Source organism: Phacochoerus africanus, chromosome 10 (genome assembly GCF_016906955.1).
Source record: "Phacochoerus africanus isolate WHEZ1 chromosome 10, ROS_Pafr_v1, whole genome shotgun sequence".
Taxonomy (NCBI): domain Eukaryota; kingdom Metazoa; phylum Chordata; class Mammalia; order Artiodactyla; family Suidae; genus Phacochoerus; species Phacochoerus africanus.
Genome location: NC_062553.1, coordinates 30650218 through 30668724, shown reverse-complemented (window position 1 = coordinate 30668724; position 18507 = coordinate 30650218). Strand labels below are relative to the sequence as shown.

General features: G+C 39.2%; 1 protein-coding gene across 2 annotated transcripts; it reads right to left on the bottom strand.

The window, feature by feature from the left end:
* Window positions 1-404: 404 nt before the first annotated feature.
* On the bottom strand, window positions 405-18407 carry LIAS (lipoic acid synthetase). 2 transcript variants are annotated; one of them, XM_047799268.1, is made up of 11 exons: window positions 18267-18407; window positions 17110-17282; window positions 14362-14455; window positions 13421-13501; window positions 10676-10832; window positions 10531-10588; window positions 8415-8543; window positions 5158-5303; window positions 4439-4509; window positions 2884-2995; window positions 405-745 (listed from the first exon to the last, which is right to left on the bottom strand). In XM_047799268.1, exons 1-11 carry the CDS (start codon window positions 18309-18311, stop codon window positions 693-695), a joined length of 1119 nt encoding a protein of 372 aa, XP_047655224.1. In that variant the 5' UTR covers window positions 18312-18407; the 3' UTR covers window positions 405-692. The 2 variants fall into 2 exon arrangements, with proteins under 2 accessions (XP_047655224.1, XP_047655225.1); XM_047799269.1 differs by lacking the exons at window positions 10531-10588; window positions 10676-10832; window positions 14362-14455.
* Between the last annotated feature and the right edge of the window lie 100 nt (window positions 18408-18507).

Sequence of the window (18507 nt, the reverse complement as noted above, 5' to 3'; positions counted from 1 at the left end):
CCCTAGTCTGGGAACCTCCATATGCCGCGGGAGCAGCCCAAAGAAATAGCAAAAAGCCAAAAAAAAAAAAAAATTCCTCCTTCGGGTCATTTTTATCATAGAACACAACTACCTCATCAGAATGGTGTGAGGAATAAAATAAATAATGGGCAATGCATATGATGTAGCAAACTACTATAAAATGAAAGCTAATTCCTTTGCTGGTCTAAAGTAGTCGTATCAACGTGAAGAGTCAACAATGAAACTCTAATGCCTTTCTAAATTATTCCAATGATGCTATACCATTATGCAAGGGACATATGCTTCTTTTAAGTGAACAGATTATAATCTCAACCTACCCTGTTTCATCACAATACGTTCCTTTTCAGAAATGAAACATGATGTACAGTAACAGAGGCTTAAAAGACTTTCTAGAAGTTTTTAATGTGTTTTTTAAATTATACTGTTAACAGTAAACTCCTACAAAGAAGTTTTATGAATATATCATACATAACAAGCAATTATTTATTGGGACAAAGATGATATGCTAAAAGACAAATTACTATAATTAAATATGGCACAGCTTATTGACCTTTTTCTTAAAACAAAAAGACTGGGATATGCCCACTGAAGTCTAGGCATTCTGCCATCACTTGTTACCAACTGCAGTCAAATGTTTAAAATTCCTGTGATCTTGAATGTCTTGTTGAATATTAGAGGGCTTTTGTTTTTCTTTTAGCCACTAGATTTTTCAGGAAAAATTCACCTATTTAGGAAAAATAAAAATATATTAATAACAATTTAAAGGAAGTTTCAGAATAATTATACCTCAGGGTTTCCCTTTAAAGAAGACTTTGTATTTACTGCTGTTTCTCTCTTTTGAAATCTCAGTGGCAATAATTTTCTAACCTCACATATCCCCCATATCTTTTGTCTTTTCCTCAAACATAATGATGAATTATTATTAAGTAATTAATAAAATTGTTTTTAAATCACTGCAACTTCCACTATTATTCATTCTAGTCACTCAGTATTACAAAGGGTGACCCCACTGTATCTGTGGGCTGTTTCTGTGCATTTACTCCACTTTATGTGCACTATTCCCCAACACTGACAAAATATTGCTGTTGGCACGACTCATTTCAGAGAGCAATTCTGCTACATTATTAGCCTGGATTTGATGTTTATAAAACAGACCTCATTGCAGTTGAATAGATTCATTTGATGGAATCTTTTTAGCTTATTCCCCTCAAGGGAAGCAAGAGCTCTTCATTTATAATGGGCCTGCTTTCTCCACCCCCTAAGATGTGCCTATGCACTAAGTTAGCTGCTTAGAGGAGGCCCTTTCACTTTTCAGGTCGTTAGGGTTCCATTTAGTTTATCACTGTTACAGCACAGCTCAAAGCTTATTGGCAGAGCTCAGTACTGCAGGCCTGGCTTATGAGGAGTCTGAAGAACTTCTCTGTCATCTTATATTAAGATGAGTAGAATTACAATGATATATCTGTACACAATCACCAAGAGTCCAAAAGCTCATATAACCTAGCCAAGTAAGGGAGAATAATCTGTGCTGCCCTGTACCTCACCTACGTCAGATAGGAGTAGACCCATATTATTAGATACTAACCCATTATCTGAGTCTAAGGCTTTGATCTTTCACTGGTAATTTAAAAAAAATTTTAAAGTTCATAATTCACTTCCTTGTAAATGTTAGACATTTAAAACAAAAACAAAACCCCACAAAATAAAAACTCCTTTCAAATGATATTATTCTATTTTAATCACCCTGGAAGCCAATGTTGGGCCTATCCTTTATGGATATTTTTAGTTTAGCAGCTGCACTGCTTGAAAAAGAACAAATCATTTATAATCACTGGTTTCTAAAGTCCCCATACCCTGTCAATCAGTGCTGAATCAAATTCTTGGGTTTTATAACTAGGATAAGCTGTTAGTAGTTCATTAAAAGGGTTCAATTTCTTTATAGGAACACAATGTTATTAATGCTTGAACATTAATTTTACAAATAGAATTTATGCTTAATTTAAATATATCTAGGATTTATACTCTAATGTGTAACAGTCATTTAAAAAAATCAATAGGAGTTCCCTTCGTGGCTCCACAGTTAACGAACTCAACTAGGATCAATGAGGATATGGGTTCAATCCCTGACCTTGCTCAGTGGGTTAAGGATCTGGCATTGCCGTGAGCTGTGGTATAGGTCACAGGTGCAGCTGGGATCCTGAGTTGCTGTGGCTATGGTGTAGGCAGGCAGCTGTAGCTGCGATTCGACTCCTAGCCTGGGAACATCCATATGCCTTGGGGGCGGTCCTAAGAACCAAAAAGAAAAAGTCATTAATAGTAATAACATAGTTTAGACAGATCCAAAAAATAAACAGCTGTTTATTCTTCAAAAAGTTATAACTGTTAAGTCCAACTGGCAGGGAAAACATCATAAACATTTTTGGAATTAAATTCAGTCTTCAGTTGTGTTCTCACAGACCTTGTGATGGTCATTACCACATGACTTTTTATCACTTGGAAAACACTTGGATTTTTTCCTAAGTCAGTTTAAACTACCAATCAAAATTAGAACTGAAATCACTTAAGAACTACACCATAACTAGTAAAATTACACTAAAAATTTCTATGGGGAAAGTAATCTTATGGATTATTTTTTTCTGTTGCTTTTGGGAGAAAAAACACAAAGATATTATTAAATGGTGTAGGCAGCAATGCTATCAAATAGATACTTACCCTTATGGAGCAAAGCTCCTAAGGATATTCCAGAAAAAAAAAAGAGAAAAAAACCCTTTTCCTCATCCATAAAAGACAACCACAGCTATTATAATTTTCACATGGAAAATCTATGGTCTAAATAGAACAGTTACTTGCAGTCTAACTTACCTGCTTTATATGAAGAACGCACCAGAGGGCCACTGGCAGTATAATGAAATCCAAGTTCATTTCCTACTTTTTCCCAGTATTTGAACTTTTCAGGAGTAATGTATTCTTCGACCTAGATTTAAAGAATTAATTCTAGATTCTAGAATTTTCCTAAATCATTTTGGTTCTCTACAAAAATCTACTTGTTGGCTACTCTGTCAGAATGTAATTATAGGGAATTAGAGAGGAGGGGGAAAACATATCAACCTCACATTATTATATTAGCTATTTCAAAAGAGAAAGAAATGAGATTATCTACAGAGATTATATACTTGTATATAATTCCTTCATTGACTAACAGATATAATTAAGAATTATTCATGGAGTTCCCGCAGAGGCTCAGAGGTTAACATTCCAACTAGTACCCATGAGGACTCGGGTTTGACCCCTGGCCTCAGTCAGTGGGTTAAGGATCTGGTGTTGCTATGAGCTGTAGCATAGGTCGCAGACGTGGCTCAGATCCAGATCCATGTTGCCCATGGCTGTGGTGTAGGCCAGCGGCTACAGCTCCAATTTGACTCCTAGCCTGCGTACCTCCATATGCCATGTGACCCTAAAAAGACCCCCCCCCCAAAAAAATTAATCATGCCTATAAGATTCTGAGACAATAGTATGTTATTCTTCTTGTATCTTCTGCTCAACACTGTGTCTGGCACATGGTCACTACTCAAGAAAAGTTTCTTGAATGAATAACTGTCCAATATAGAAATAGGGAGACTGAGGAGTTCCCGTCATGGCGCAGTGGTTAACGAATCCGACTAGGAACCATGAGGTTGCAGGTTCGATCCCTGGCCTTGCTCAGTGGGTTAAGGATCTGGCGTTGCCGTGAGCTGTGGTGTAGGTCGCAAATGCGGCTCGGATCCCACGTTGCTGTGGCTCTGGCATAGGCCAGTGGCTACAGCTCCGATTCGACCCCCAGCCTGGGAACCTCCATAAGCCGCAGGAGTGGCCCAAGAAATGGCAAAAAAAAGAGACAAAAAAAAAGAAAAAAAGAAACAGGAAGACTGATTTTTCTTTCTTACTTGACCTCTGGCTCTCGTATATTCTAAAACAAATCACAAGATCACCAAGTGTAAATGAATGCAGTTTCTCAACTTAAAAATTTTTTTCTTATAGATTCACACAGGAAATCATATAATTTTGGGGGCAGCAAATAAGTGCCAGTACAGGTGCTTTATGCAGATAATAAAATGGAAACCAGGAGTTCCCGCTGTGGTGCAACAGGATCAGAGGTGTCCTCAGAGTACTAGGATGCAGGTTCGACCCCCAGCCTGGTGCAGTGGGTTAAGGATCAGGTGCTGCCACAGCTTCAGCTTAGGTTGCAACAGCAACTCAGATCAGATTCCTGGCCCAGGAACTCCACATGCCGTGGGGTGGCCAAAAAAGGGGAAACTGGAACTTGGAAATATATAGGGAACATCATACACAAAAAAAGCCAGCAGCTTCTTAACTTTACCAACAGAAAATATTTAATTCAAATTACCAATAAACATCTGGCAATTCATGGTAATTGTACCTTAAGGTGGCGCTTTGTTGGCTGCATATACTGTCCTAAAGTCAAACAGTCCACATCTGCTTCACGAAGTGCTACAGAAAAAGAGCATACGTTACCAGATGTTTTTACAATGTCAACTGTATGCACTGTTGTGAAGAGCAGCTTTTCACTATTATTTGAAATTATTACTCTTTGAACCAATAAATAACTGTAAATTGGCCAAGGACCTTCAGGTAAAATAAAAGCTTCTACATTTTAAAATTTAAGAAGCCCAAGAATCACAAAGCAAATGGACTAAAATGGACTAAGCTTCAGCAAAGTCCAAAGCACATCATGCTCATCATGTTATGTAAGGAAGCACTTCTTCAAAGGCCTGGATTCACCTTAGTCATCTTTGAATTGTCAGTGCCTGACAGAACTCCTGGTACCTGGCTGGTGCTCAAAAATTGTCTGATTATTGAATAAGAAAAGTGAACAAAATCATCTTTTTAGTTGGTGAAAGGGTAGGGGATGAAATGGGATGCAAAGTTCATGTCCTGAGCACCTTCACATCATTCCAAAGTTTTAAGAAAATGTACTTCCTTTCTCTTTTATGCTGCTGTTTATAACCATATACCGTACTCTGTTCTTAGTGAGACTTTCACTGAGACTGTGGAGGAAGCATAAAGGTCCTTCAAAGTGGGATTCCTGCTATTACTCAAATTAAAGGGAAAAGAGTTTTCATTTTTCAGTTTCTTTACCTTTCATCGTTGCATATACTTGCTCATCATTCTCACCTAAACCCAACATTATGGATGTTTTAGAAATAACATCAGGTCGAATCTCCTTGGCATGTTTCAGTACGCGTAGAGACTGGTCGAAACCAGCCCGGGGATCACGAACTTTCCTTGAAATAGAAGAGCTGTTGTCAGCCAAGAATAACCACAAGTTCAACTAAGTACATAATTATGCAAGCAACCTGAAAGACCAGAAAAGTACATTCTGAACATTACGCTACATCATATGGTTCAATGGTAGCATTTGTGCATAAATGTCTGTTACTTGAGGAAAGAAAATAAGGCTTCACTGGGACCCCAGCTCTGTTGACTTTTAAGGCCTTTCAAGCCTGAGGCAGAGAAAATGAGAATGGACATAATGAATGGAAGTAATTCAGTTTATGAATTACTCATTGAGAAACCAGATCTCTGAAGCTAAGAACGAGTGATTATCAGAGGTAATCAAGAGAGGGAAAAAAAGTGGCAGAAAATCTCAATATAGAACGAAGAAAAAAACTGTTTAACCTGAACCCATATTTCAGAGGACTGAAACTTTTATGTTCATTTCTTTTCTAAGGGCTAAGCTGCCCTCTGCTGGTGAGTATAACAACATTGGCATCTCTTAGGTAAAAAAAAATGCGTGATTCTGGAATTTTCACTGGAAAGGATAATGTTTCTTAAATGAAACCAGAGAAACTGGCACCCACTGGTGGTGGTATCATGAGATATGACAGGGTTGGAACAGGCTGTGTGCTAGACTTCAACAGGGGCCAAACTACAGTGGCTTAAATGGTCAAGGCCCAAAGGACAGAAAGCTGCTGATGTTAAACCAGCATTCATTTGAATTCTAACATATCTTTATTTTGTGTAATTGATTTGTTATGGTTGTTACTTTTAATGAGAGACCAGTTCACAGGGAAGAGAGGAAACAAATTTATGAATTTAAAAATAACCACAAAAATGATAATGAGTAAAGTATTACTTTTGGAAAGTATTTCTCCACTGAATTTAAGTTATGCTCCCTAATATTTATTTACGATTTAGTGGAATTGCTGGTTATTGTTTATTATACTTCTTTCTATGGCCCAGAATAATGTGTAGAATCTAATAAAATCACTATCGAATGCTTTACTAAAGTAATGAAAACGAATGTATTAATCTCCGCTGAAAATTTTTATTTTTCTGAAATGTAAATATAGTGATCAATGTAGAGTAAAAACCTGTAACTATTAGAAAGAGTAAGAAAGCATGGTATCTACTTTTTTAAAAGAGATTTAAAATACATCTGAATGATATTTTCCTTCAATATCATTTACGGTATATATCAGTGCCAAATGCATTTATTACCAATGAATTTCTTACATTTATAGTTGTACAACCAAAATCATTTTAAAAAGTCTTTTTTTAGAGGTATAATCAAAGCAATTGCTCTTACACAACTTTTTCCCTTTAAAAAAAAACAAAACAGTTCATCGGCACTTGCAATGATACTTTAAAAAAGAAAAGAATTAATTAATCTTTGACAAAGGAGGCAAGAACATAAAATGGGAAAAAGACAGTCTTTTCAGCAAGCATTGCTAGGAAACCTGGACAGCTGCATGTAAATCAACGAAACTAGAACACACCCTCACACCATGCATGAAAATAAACTCAAAATGGCTTAAAGACTTAAATATAAGACAAGACACCATCAAACTCCTAGAAGAGAATATACGCAAAACATTCTCTGACATCATCCTTATGAATATTTTTTCAGGTCAGTCTCCCAAAGCAACAGAAATAAGAGCAAAAATAAACCAGTGGGACCTAATCAAACTGACAAGTTTTGCACAGCAAAGGAAACCAAAAAGAAAACAAAAAGACACCTTACAGAATGGGAGAAAATAGTTTCAAATGATGCAACTGACAAGAGCTTAATCTTTAAAATATACAAGCAACTTATACAACTCAACAGCAAAAAAAAAGCCAACAACCCAATGGAAAAATGGGCAAAAGACCTAAATAGACATTTCTCCAAGGACAATACACAGATGGCCAACAAGCACATGAAAAAATGCTCAACATCACTGTAATTTTAGAGAAATGCAAATCAAAACTACCATGAGATACCACCTCACACCAGTCAGAATGGCCATCATTAAAAAGACCACAAATAACAAATGCTGGAGGGGGTGTGGAGAAAAGGGAACCCTCCTGCACTGTTGGTGGGAACGTAAGCTGGTACACCAATATGGAGAACAGTATGGAGATACCTTAGAAATCTATACACAGAACTACCACATGACCCAGCAATCCCACTCTTGGGCATATATCTGGACAAAACTCTACTTAAAAATGACACATGCACCCACGTGTTCACTGCAGCTCTATTCACAACAGCCAAAACATGGAAACAACCCAAATGTCCATCAACAGATGATTGGATTAGGAAGATATGGTATATATATATACATATATATATATATATATAACTCAGCCATAAAAGAATGACATAATGCCATTTGCAGCATCATGGATGGAACTAGAGACTCTTATCCTGAGTGAAGTAAGTCAGAAAGAGAAAGACAAATACCATATGATATCACTTATATCTGAAATCTAATATACGGCGCAAATGAACCTTTCCACAGAAAAGAAAATCATGGACTTGGAGAATAGACTTGTGGCTGCCAAGGGGGAGGGGGAGATAGTGGGGTGGTTGGGGAGCTTGGGGTTAATAGATACAAACTATTGCCTTTGGAATGGATTAGCAGTGAGATCCTGTGGTGTAGCACTGGGAACTATGTCTAGTCACTTATGATGGAGCATGATAATGTGCGAAAATAGAATGTGTACATGTATGTGTAACTGGGTCACCTTGCTGTACAGTAGGAAAAAAAATTGTATTGGGGAAATAACTATTAAAGAAATAATTAAATAAACAAATAAAAATTAAAAAAAGGATACTCATTATGTGTGTGTACCAAAACACAGACCTACATACACAAATATATAAGTACATAAACACTTAGATGTTAGTAATTGGTATTACTAGGTGGAAATTTTATGGGTGATATTTACACTCTTTTTTTTTGGTGGTTATATTTTCTGATTTTTCTATAACAGACATATATTGTTTTTGTTTAAAAAGGAGAGTTCACTTTATAAAAATCAATCACAAAGTTCTCCCCTGGGAAAAAAGTGAGAAAACAGAGCAGATTCTGACCCTCCCAACTTCCAGCATTACTCCATACATGAATCACCTCTGTAATTCCGGAACAGTTTCTACATTATGTGCATATACATCTAATCCGGACAGAGCAACTTTTTCTACTGCTTTAAGATCTCCTCGGAAATCAGGGGTGAGACATTCCACAAGAATTTTTGGATTCCTAGGGTAAAAAAGAGATAAATATCAAACCAAGGAAAAGAAATGACCTAACCGTTGCTCAAAACAGAAATCAACAGTACTCATTCAGTATCAGTTTCAACACAGTAAGCTTTAGAACCTTGCCAATAATAGCATGAGCATACAAATGTTTATATATGAACTGTTAGACGGAATAAGACAAACCTAGAACATCAAATAATATGTACACTGTGGTTAAAACACATCTGCAAGCAAATAATGATCAATATAAATTTAGGGATTAAATTACTATATTATTTAGGGATTATTACTTTTAAACTTTATTAAGTAGGTTATTATAAATTAATATTTAGAGGAATTAAAATATAAAACATTAAATATAAAACAACTCCTCTATATTTTAGAAAGTAAACTGGGCTATTTCTTTTTTCTTTTTTTCGGCTGCACCCATGGCATACAGAAGTTCCCAGGTCAGGGATCGAACCTTAGCCACAGCAGTGATGATGCCGGATCCTTAATTGCTAGGTCAGCAGGGAACTCCTTAAATTGGGATATTTCTTATATGAATTCAATTATTGGTTGCTTTAGTTCTCATTTCTTTAAAAATTCACCAATAGTGCCCTCTTCTCTTCCTTTAGGCAAATATTTCACAAGTGCTATGGGCTTTAAAAACTATTTTCTGAGTTGCTGAGTCATGAGCTTTGCTTAAATGAAATACAAGCTAAACATTAATCTTCCTATTTATCTTCTGGCTATATCCATGCATTCAAGCATTAAAATATGAACTAGGTCATAGAGGTGTTCCCTCTAACAAGCAGTAGAACTGCCTAGGACAGCTGATAATTTTTTCACAAACCCTAATGCAAAGGTGTTTTTGGGGGGAGCTGTTACATGTGAGAATGGATGTAGAAAGGACCCCAGACATACCCACTCATGTATATAAGAGATGGTGAAAGAACACATCCTATAACTCACTGTTTTTTTAAATGCAAGTTGAGAACTATCAGTAGTTTGTGAAATCCATTTAGTGGACAGCAACAAATTTTTAAAAAATGAATTATAAAAAAATAAAATAAAATAGAAAACACTGGCTGGGGGGGAAGGGGGTGCGCAGTTTCCATCGTGGCGCATCGGAAATGAATCCGACTAGGAACCATGAGGTTGCAGGTTCAATTACTGGCCTTGCTCAGTGGGTTAAGGATCTGGCAACCTGTGGTGTAGGTTGCTGATGCGGCTGGGATCTGGCATTGTGGTTGTGGCATAGTCCGGCAGCTGTAGCTCTGATTCAGCCCCTGGTCTGGGAACCTCCCTATGCTGCAGGTGTGGCCCTTTAAAAAAAAGAGAGAGAGAGAGAAAACACTTGGGGGTATCACTGGAAAAAACATCTACTGAGGGTGCTAGGTGCTGGATAAGTACTGAGCTGTAAGAAACAAGCATAAAACTCCTTTTGAAAATCCTTTCATGATAAATAGCATTAAAATATTAACAAAATGTGGATTATGGATAAATCCCCAGAATACATCGATATTGATAAAATTTACATCGAGATTACATATTTTGGAGTTCCCTTGTGGTACAGCAGGCTAAGGATGTGGTATTGTCACTGCACTGGCTCACGTTGCTACTGTAGCACACGTTCAATCCCTGGCACAAGAACTTCCACGTGCTGCAAGAACGCCCAAAAAAGAGATCACATATTTTAACAATGCAGGAGCTTATCTTATCCTAACTACTTCTAGGTGATGACGATTTATTCAAAATCAGTGCTATGGACTAAAAGTCCATGAATAAATTTGTGCACCCATAAAATTTCTGCAAATATGTATCTGTGTGCTTGAATATGCTTTTCTGGAGATAAGACCACATAATTTCCAGCAGACTATGAGACGGATTTATAACCCCACAAAAGGTTAATAACCACTGCTTTAAGGTAAAGACCTTAAATAAAATGAATTTATATGGGTCAATAAAAGTTCTTAGATTACACAAGTAAATGCAAAAACAAGTACCTTTCCTTTAAGTAAGATACGGTCTTTGCAAAGTGCTCAGCTCCTCCATCAGGCATATCTAGAAAATAAAAGAGTCCATTGCTTAAGATGATGGCACGACTGACGAAGACCCAATTTCTGGAAAAGGCAATGATGATGCACCAACCATCTCGATCCACAGACGTCAGGACAACATAATCCAAACCCCATTCTGCAATTGCCTTTGCGGTATTGTAGGGCTCATTGGCATCCAGTGGAGGTGGATTTCTTGCAGTCTTAACAGAACAAAATCTGCAACCTCTTGTACATGTATCACCCATCAACTAGAATAGAGATGTTACAATTTAAATCAAATAAACAGATGACCCTAAAGAATGTGATGGTGAGGGAATAAAGTTGCAATAATGTATAGACTTTGATTCTGTTTATAAGAAATCTGAAATATTCAAAGCTAAACAGTGTAGTTATGGAATACTGTATGGTATTCCTTAACATATATGGTAAAACTAGAAAGAAAAGGAGATGATAAGCTCAGAATTAAGAGTAGAGTTAAGGGAAAAAGCAAGGGGAAGCTATCAGGAAAGAGATATACAAAGGGCTTCAAAGATAAGACAAATGTTCTGCTCTCAATCTGAAGGTGAGCTATCAGGGTATCTGTTGTACTGGTAGTCTTTATAATCTACACATAAAGATTCTTTATTATTATTATTCTGGTTGCGCCCATGGCATACAGAAGTTCCTGGGCCAGGGATAAAACCTACATTACAGAAGTGACAGTGCTGGTCCCTTAACTTGCTAGACCACCAGGGAAATCCTAAAGATTGTTTTACATCTATCTATCTATTTATTTATTTATTGTCTTTTTTTTTTAGGGATGCACTGTGGCACATGGAGATTCCTAGGCCAGGGGTGCAAATTGGAGCCATAGCTGTTGGCCTACGCCACAGCCACAGCCACGAGGGATCCGAGCCGTGTCTGCAACCTACACCACAGCTCGTGGCAACGCTGGATACCCAATGCACTGAGCAAGGCCAGGGATAGAACCTGCATCCTGATGGATACTAGTCAGATTTGTTTCTGCTGCCCCACAACGGGAACTTCTACAAATGATTTTTTTAAAAATAAAATAAATTAACATATCAACATACAGATCTCTGCAGAAGTTAAATAGAAGGTATAGCTCCCTCTTAAACAGATGAAAGAGAGAACATAAAAAGTTAATAATTTGCTTCCAGGAGTTCCTGTTGTGGCTAGGCAGGTTACAAACCTGACTAGTATCCATAAGGATAAGGGTTCAATCCCTGGCCTCACTCAGTAGGTTAAGGATCCAGCAATGCCGTGAGGTATGGTGTATGTCACAGATGTGGCTCGGATCCCACACTGCTGTGGCTGTGGCATAGGCTGGCCGCTGTAGCTCCGATTCAACACCTAGCCTGGGTGTGGCCCTAAAAAAGCAACGAACAAACAAATGAAACTGCTTCCTGCGGGTTCTGCAGTTCTTCCAGGACACTGCTTCACTACCATGTTCTGGCCCTGGCCAAGCATGGTTACTACATATGTCCTGGAGCCACTGCAGTTTCAAAGGCCCACAGAGGGGTTGTGATTTGGAGGAGAAAGCAATTTTTTCCCTTAATATTTAACTCTCTCAGAGGGGACACACTGCAATAGTCCTTAGGCCCAATGTTTCACAGAATTTTACTGAAACAATGAAGTCTCCCCAGGACCAGTATGAGTCAATAGCAGAGAAGGGGACCAGGCAAGGGATGAAACCAGAGATTTCCATCATGGAGTATCCAGAATCAATCTCTCCTTCAAGAACTGATGTTGCATAACTTAGAAAAGCTCCCTGGACAGCGCAATTATTCCAGAAGGAGTTCTAGCTCATCAGAATCCTCCGTTCCTCATGTAAATGGTCTCCTGCTGATATAACTCAACAGTTTATTGGACATCTCCCAGACAAATGTTTGTGGCTAGGCAGGTTACAAACCTGACTAGTATCCATAAGGATGAGGGTGCAATCCCTGCACATGCTGTTTTTCGGGGGGGGGGGGGGAGGCACACCTGCAGCACATGCAAGTTCCCAGCTAGGGGGGACTGAATTGGAGCTGCGGCTGCTGGCTTACATCACAGCCACAGCAACACGGGATCTGAGCCACATCTGTGACCTACACCACAGTTCACAGCAATGCCAGATCCTTAACCCACCGTCCCCTTAACCCCCATCCCTACGGATACTAGATGGGTTCATTACCATTGAGCCACAAAGGGAACTCCTGCACATAAATTAGATTTAGCTCAACACTTCAATGTCCAAACCCCTCTGGATATATATGGTAGACTGTACTGATAATCCCATTTCTTACTGCACCATATTAAGATGATAACTCTCCCCCTTCACCATGTAACTTGTAGGACCCATCTATACCTCTACTACCATGTGATGTTGGGCTTGGCCAGGTGACTTAGGCCAACAGAATGATAGCAGGCTTGAACAAGCAGATGCCTCACTCACATGTGGACGGATGGCTGCCTTGCCCTCCTGTGCTCCTTCCATTCTCTATGATGAGAATATGCCTAGGAGGGCAGCTGGTCTAAGAATAAAGTCTTGTAGAGCAGACCTGAACCCACTCCACTTCCTGGAATCTAGCTTAGCCAGTCAGGACCAGCTAAACACAGACCAATAGAAAGAAGCATGAAAGAGAAAGACAGAAGAATCAATAATAGACTTATTCAAAGAAGGGTGAGATAAAAAGCTGGATTCTCCTGTCAGGTTTTTCCCCACCTTTCTCATAAACTTATATGTAACAAAAAACCTGATCAGAGATTTGTAACGCACATTTGTCGAAGAAAGATATAAAATATTCCCGTTCAGTTTCTACACTAAAACTTTAAAATTTGACGCTGGCTTTACCATGATTGTGGCTGTAGCAGTGGCATATTCTCCACCTCCCCAGCACTCTCCAATATTAGGACATCGAGCTTCCTCACACACCTGTGTATAAAAGAGAACTGCATTCAATCAGGTTAAAAACACTTACCAAGTGAGCAAATCAATGATCAAGCATTTTATAATATCCATTCTTTACAGTGTATTTATGAAAAAATTCACTGTTCAAAAATGCTGTTAAACTGCCCAACTGTATAGATATTAGAATTCTATTCTAAAGTTAAAAACAATATGGGGAATTTCTGTCATGGCTCAGTGGTTAATGAATTCGAGTAGGAACCATGAAGTTGTGGGTTCGAACCCTGGCCTTGCTCAGTGGGTTAAGGATCCTGCGTTGCCGTGAGCTGTGGTGTAGGTTGCAGCTCCAATTAGACCCCTAGCCTGGGAACCTTTGTATGCCACAGGAGCGCCCCTGGGAATGGCAAAAAGACATAAAAAAATAAATAAATAAAAACAATATGAATGTTTATATTGTATATGTGTAAAGAAAATGGTCTAGAAGACTACATATTGAACAGTTAAAGTGACGTAGTTAACATTTGGTACTGTACGTATGATGTTTTACATTTAACATTCTCTTTCCAACAAGTATGTACTTCATCTGTAATATAAAACAAACCAAAAAAAAAAAAAAACCAAAAATCCCTCATTCCCTAAGTTGCAGGAAAAAACTGTATTTTTTTTGTACTATTAAATGGGAAGTTAAGAAATACAGTTACTTTTTATTTCTTGAGCAGGGAAAATAATTTTTACGTATATTTCCATTAGTGAGAGTAATGTATCACTACACAACTTTATTTACTTTCCTTGCTGTTATTGACATGTATCCTACTAATTTTTAGTTTCATATATAGAAACATTATAGCTTCTGGTAAAGGTAGGTATTTAATCCTTTGAGAACTTACAGTATGGAGATTTAAATTCCGCAATGTATTCTTCAGTTTATTGTAATTTTTCCCCATGGGAATCTCTGTCTTTAGCCATGGAGGTAGTCTTAACCTGAGGAAAGCCAAACATAATTATATATTAACAAATAGGTTCCCAAATTATCACAAGCCTTGAAGTTACTTTGCTCTATTACAATTCCTAGTTAAGAATTTTCAGGAGTTCCCGTCGTGGCGCAGTGGTTAACGAATCCGACTAGGAACAATGAGGTTGCGGGTTCGGTCCCTGCCCTTGCTCAGTGGGTTAAGGATCCGGCGTTGCCGTGAGCTGTGGTGTAGGTTGCAGACGCGGCTCGGACCCCACGTTGCTGTGGCTCTGGCGTAGGCTGGTGGCTACAGCTCCAATTCAACCCCTAGCCTGGGAACCTCCATATGCCGCGGGAGCGGCCCAAGAAATAGCAACAACAACAACAACAAAAGACAAAAGACAAAAAAAAAAAAAAAGAAAAGAGAAAAAAGGAGTTCCCATCCTGGCACAGTGGAAACAAATCTGACCAAGAACCATGAGGTTGTGGGTTCAATCCCTGGCCTTGCTCAGTGGGTTAAGGATCTGGTGTTGCACTGAGCTGTGGTGTAGGTTGCAGACTAGGCTAGGATCTGGCATTGCTGTGGCTATGGTGTAGGCCAGCGGCAACAGCTCTGATTAGACCCCTAGCCTGGGAACCTCCATATGCTAGGACCCTAAAAAGACAAAAAAAAAAAAAGAATTCTCCCCTCAGAAGGACACAGTTGGATCCCTGACCTCACTCAGGGGGTTAAGGATTTGGTGTTGCCGTGAGTTATGGTGTAGATCATAGACGAGGCTCGGATCCTACATTGCTGTGGCTCTGGCATAGACCGGCAGCTGCAGTTCTGGTTTGACCCCTAGCCTGGGAATCTCCATATGCCACAGATGTAGCCCCAAAAACACCAAAAAAAAAAAAAAAAATTTCTCCCCATAATCCTGGATTAACTTGTTTAATTTCTGCCATAGGAGTAATAGCAGAGAATCAAATTTAGGCTTGCTCAAGCCACTTTGGAAAACACTCATAATTGTGTGTTGAGAGCAATGTGCTCATGTCTACCTTTTGTAAAGGCAGAGAGTAACACCACCCCAATACAAAGGAGGAAGTTTTTGGACATCTCATTCCTCAATGATTAATGCTGACAAATAGTGCTATATTTGTTCAGAGTAAGGAGAGATCTCAGGTGTACTTTCTGCTCCACATTCTAGATTTTGACAGTTATTAAACAGAAAAAAATCTAAAATGTGAAGTGAAGACTATGTACCCTCAGGTTCCCCTTGACTTCCACCCACTCATAATCTAGAATTCCTGGGTAAACAATCCCCCAAATCAATCTGCCCTCTGCGCTAAATTCTCTCACCACTTTTTTTTTTTTTTCCTTTTTAGGGCTGCACCTGCAGTATACGTAAGTTCCAGGCTAGGGGTTGAATGGGAGCTGCAGCTGGGGTCTATGCATCTACGACCCACATTATAGCCTGCAGCAGTGCTGGATCCTTAACCCACTGGGCAAGGCCAGCGATAGAACCTGCATCCTCAGAGACAAGCCAGGTTCTTAACCCACTGAGCCATAGCAGGAACGACTACCCCACTTTTTTTTAAATAGAATTTTTTTTTTTTTTTTATAACTGCACCTGTGGCACATGGAAATTTCATGGCTAGGGGTCAAATAGGAGCTGCAGCTGCTGGCCTATGCCACAGCCACAGCAACACCAGATCCAAGATGCATCTGTGACCTATGCTGCAGCTTGCAGCAATGCTGGATCCTTAACCCACGGAGTGAGGCCAGGGATCAAACCCGCATCCTCATGGACACTATGTCAGGTTCTTAACCTATTGAGCCACAAGAGAACTCCTAGAATTTTCATTCATACCTTTTTTGGATAAATCATGCCTCATTCATTTATTTATTTACTTTTGGATTCACCCATTGCATGTGAAAGTTCCCAGATCAGGGACTGAACCCTTGCTGCAATTTCTGCAACTTAACCTGCTTCGTCACAAACTTTCTCACCATTCTTTTAAATTATCCATAGATCACATGTACACTGACTAGGAGAAGCAACAAGCTAGATCATCAACGTCCGTAACAACGAAAAACTTATTAAAATCTAATGGAGTAGTAGCAAGGTGATTATCTTTGCTCTCAGAAGAAATTGGTTGCTAGATGGCAAACTGGAGAGGGTGTAGGATGGCTAAGTCCTAAGAATGTTGGAAAAAAACTGTCAGAGGGCACGAAGCAAAGGACTCCAACAATTTCACCCATTTACCTGCTCCATGTCTGCTTTCACTTCTTTCTAATGGTTTTTAAATAATTTTAAATCGAGTAAGTCTGATTAAAAATATACTCTATGGGAGTTCCTGTCGTGGCGCAGTGGTTAACGAATCCGATTAGGAACCATGAGGTTGCGGGTTCCATCCCTGCCCTTGCTCAGTGGGTTAACGATCCGGCGTTGCCGTGAGCTGTGGTGTAGGTTGCAGACGCGGCTCGGATTCCGAGTTGCTGTGGCTCTGGCGTAGGCCGATGGCTACAGCTCCGATTCGACCCCTAGCCTGGGAACCTCCATATGCCGCAGGAGCGATCCAAGAAATAGCAAAAAGACCAAAAAAAAAAAAATATATATATATACTCTATGGCTTGGTAATATCAGAAAATAATGCACAATGAAGGAATAGGACATTAAAATTACCTCAAAATTTCAATTACCTTTCTCCTTTCTGGCGTTTTAGGTTTCCTTTATAGTCATCCCAGGTACTCTTGTCTGCAAGATCACCAGATAGAAAATCTTGAAGGTCTGGTCCATTCTGTAAAAATTCCTTTTTTTTATCTGGCAAGGAACTTATTGCTCTGACTGGACTGCATAAATATCTTCCAAATACCTACAGAAAGAGTTCATTGTGACATTTATTTAGTGGGGTTTGGAATAACTTAGTATTAAACTCGTTTAATACCTAAAAGGATGGGTAAAGCCACAGAACTGATTCAGAAATTATGTTAATCTATTTACAAGCTCAGTGTAAGGAGCTCAGAATCTGAAATTAAAGATGACCCAAGGAGAACAAACCAAACCCAAAGGAGAATGGGAGCCACAGCTTTGAATTTTCTATTCCTGACTTGAGTCAAGTATGTTTAAATGAAATTTGAAATTAATCTCTCTGCTTTGGGCTTTGAATAAGAATACCTGCTAAAACACGGAGGTAGTTCTCAGCTGATTTCAGAGAAGTGGAAGAAGGGAAACTAAACCTAATGTTTTAATTTTCTTGGTTATACTGTGTGTGAACAAGGAAGTCACTCATATATTTGTTGACCATAAGAAGCCATCGGCTTCTAGGTTTGAACACATACATGTACAAGACAGCCAAAACACCATAAAATTCAAGAGGTAGTACTGTTAAAGCAAAAGAACCTTCAACTATTAAAAAAAAAAAAAAAAAAAGAGTGCCTATTAGGATGATGCATGATAGCTACTGTACTTGCCCAGGTCTCTCGCTCAAGCCGGGAGCACAGACTTGGGTTTTAGTCGCCCAAAGTGGTGTCTAGTACACAGGAGACACCAACACCAAGTAGTAATTTGGAGTTTCATTGCAGCGCTTCTATAGTGCTCCAATAAGTACAAGAGTACAAATCACTGCATTGATATGCAGGAAAAAAGGTCTCAGACCGCGGGTCACAGACTTACAAAAAAACCAATATCAGGTCTTAACTTCATGACCATGTCAGAATTAAATGAGACGCTATACGAAAAATGTTTAGAACAGTACCTGGCTAGAAGTAAACGCCGGGTAAGCGCTGGCATTATTGGGCACTTTTAGGGACGGGAACCCCCCACCCCACGCCCGCTCCCTTTTCGCCCCGCCGCTCACCCGGGGGCATACAGTGCGGACGGCGCCCCGGCAGTGTAGAGCCATCCTGCACTTTTTTTTTTCTGGCAGGGAGGAACAATCACTAATACCCGAGAAAAGAGAAGGACACACCGTCGCTCCGCTTATGACAAACAACCTGAGCCAACACTGACCCAGTAGAACCTGCGCTGCTCTACGATTGGCTGCTTTAGCCTCGTGGTGTCGCGCGCTTATGACGCCATACGCAGGACCCTTACGGACT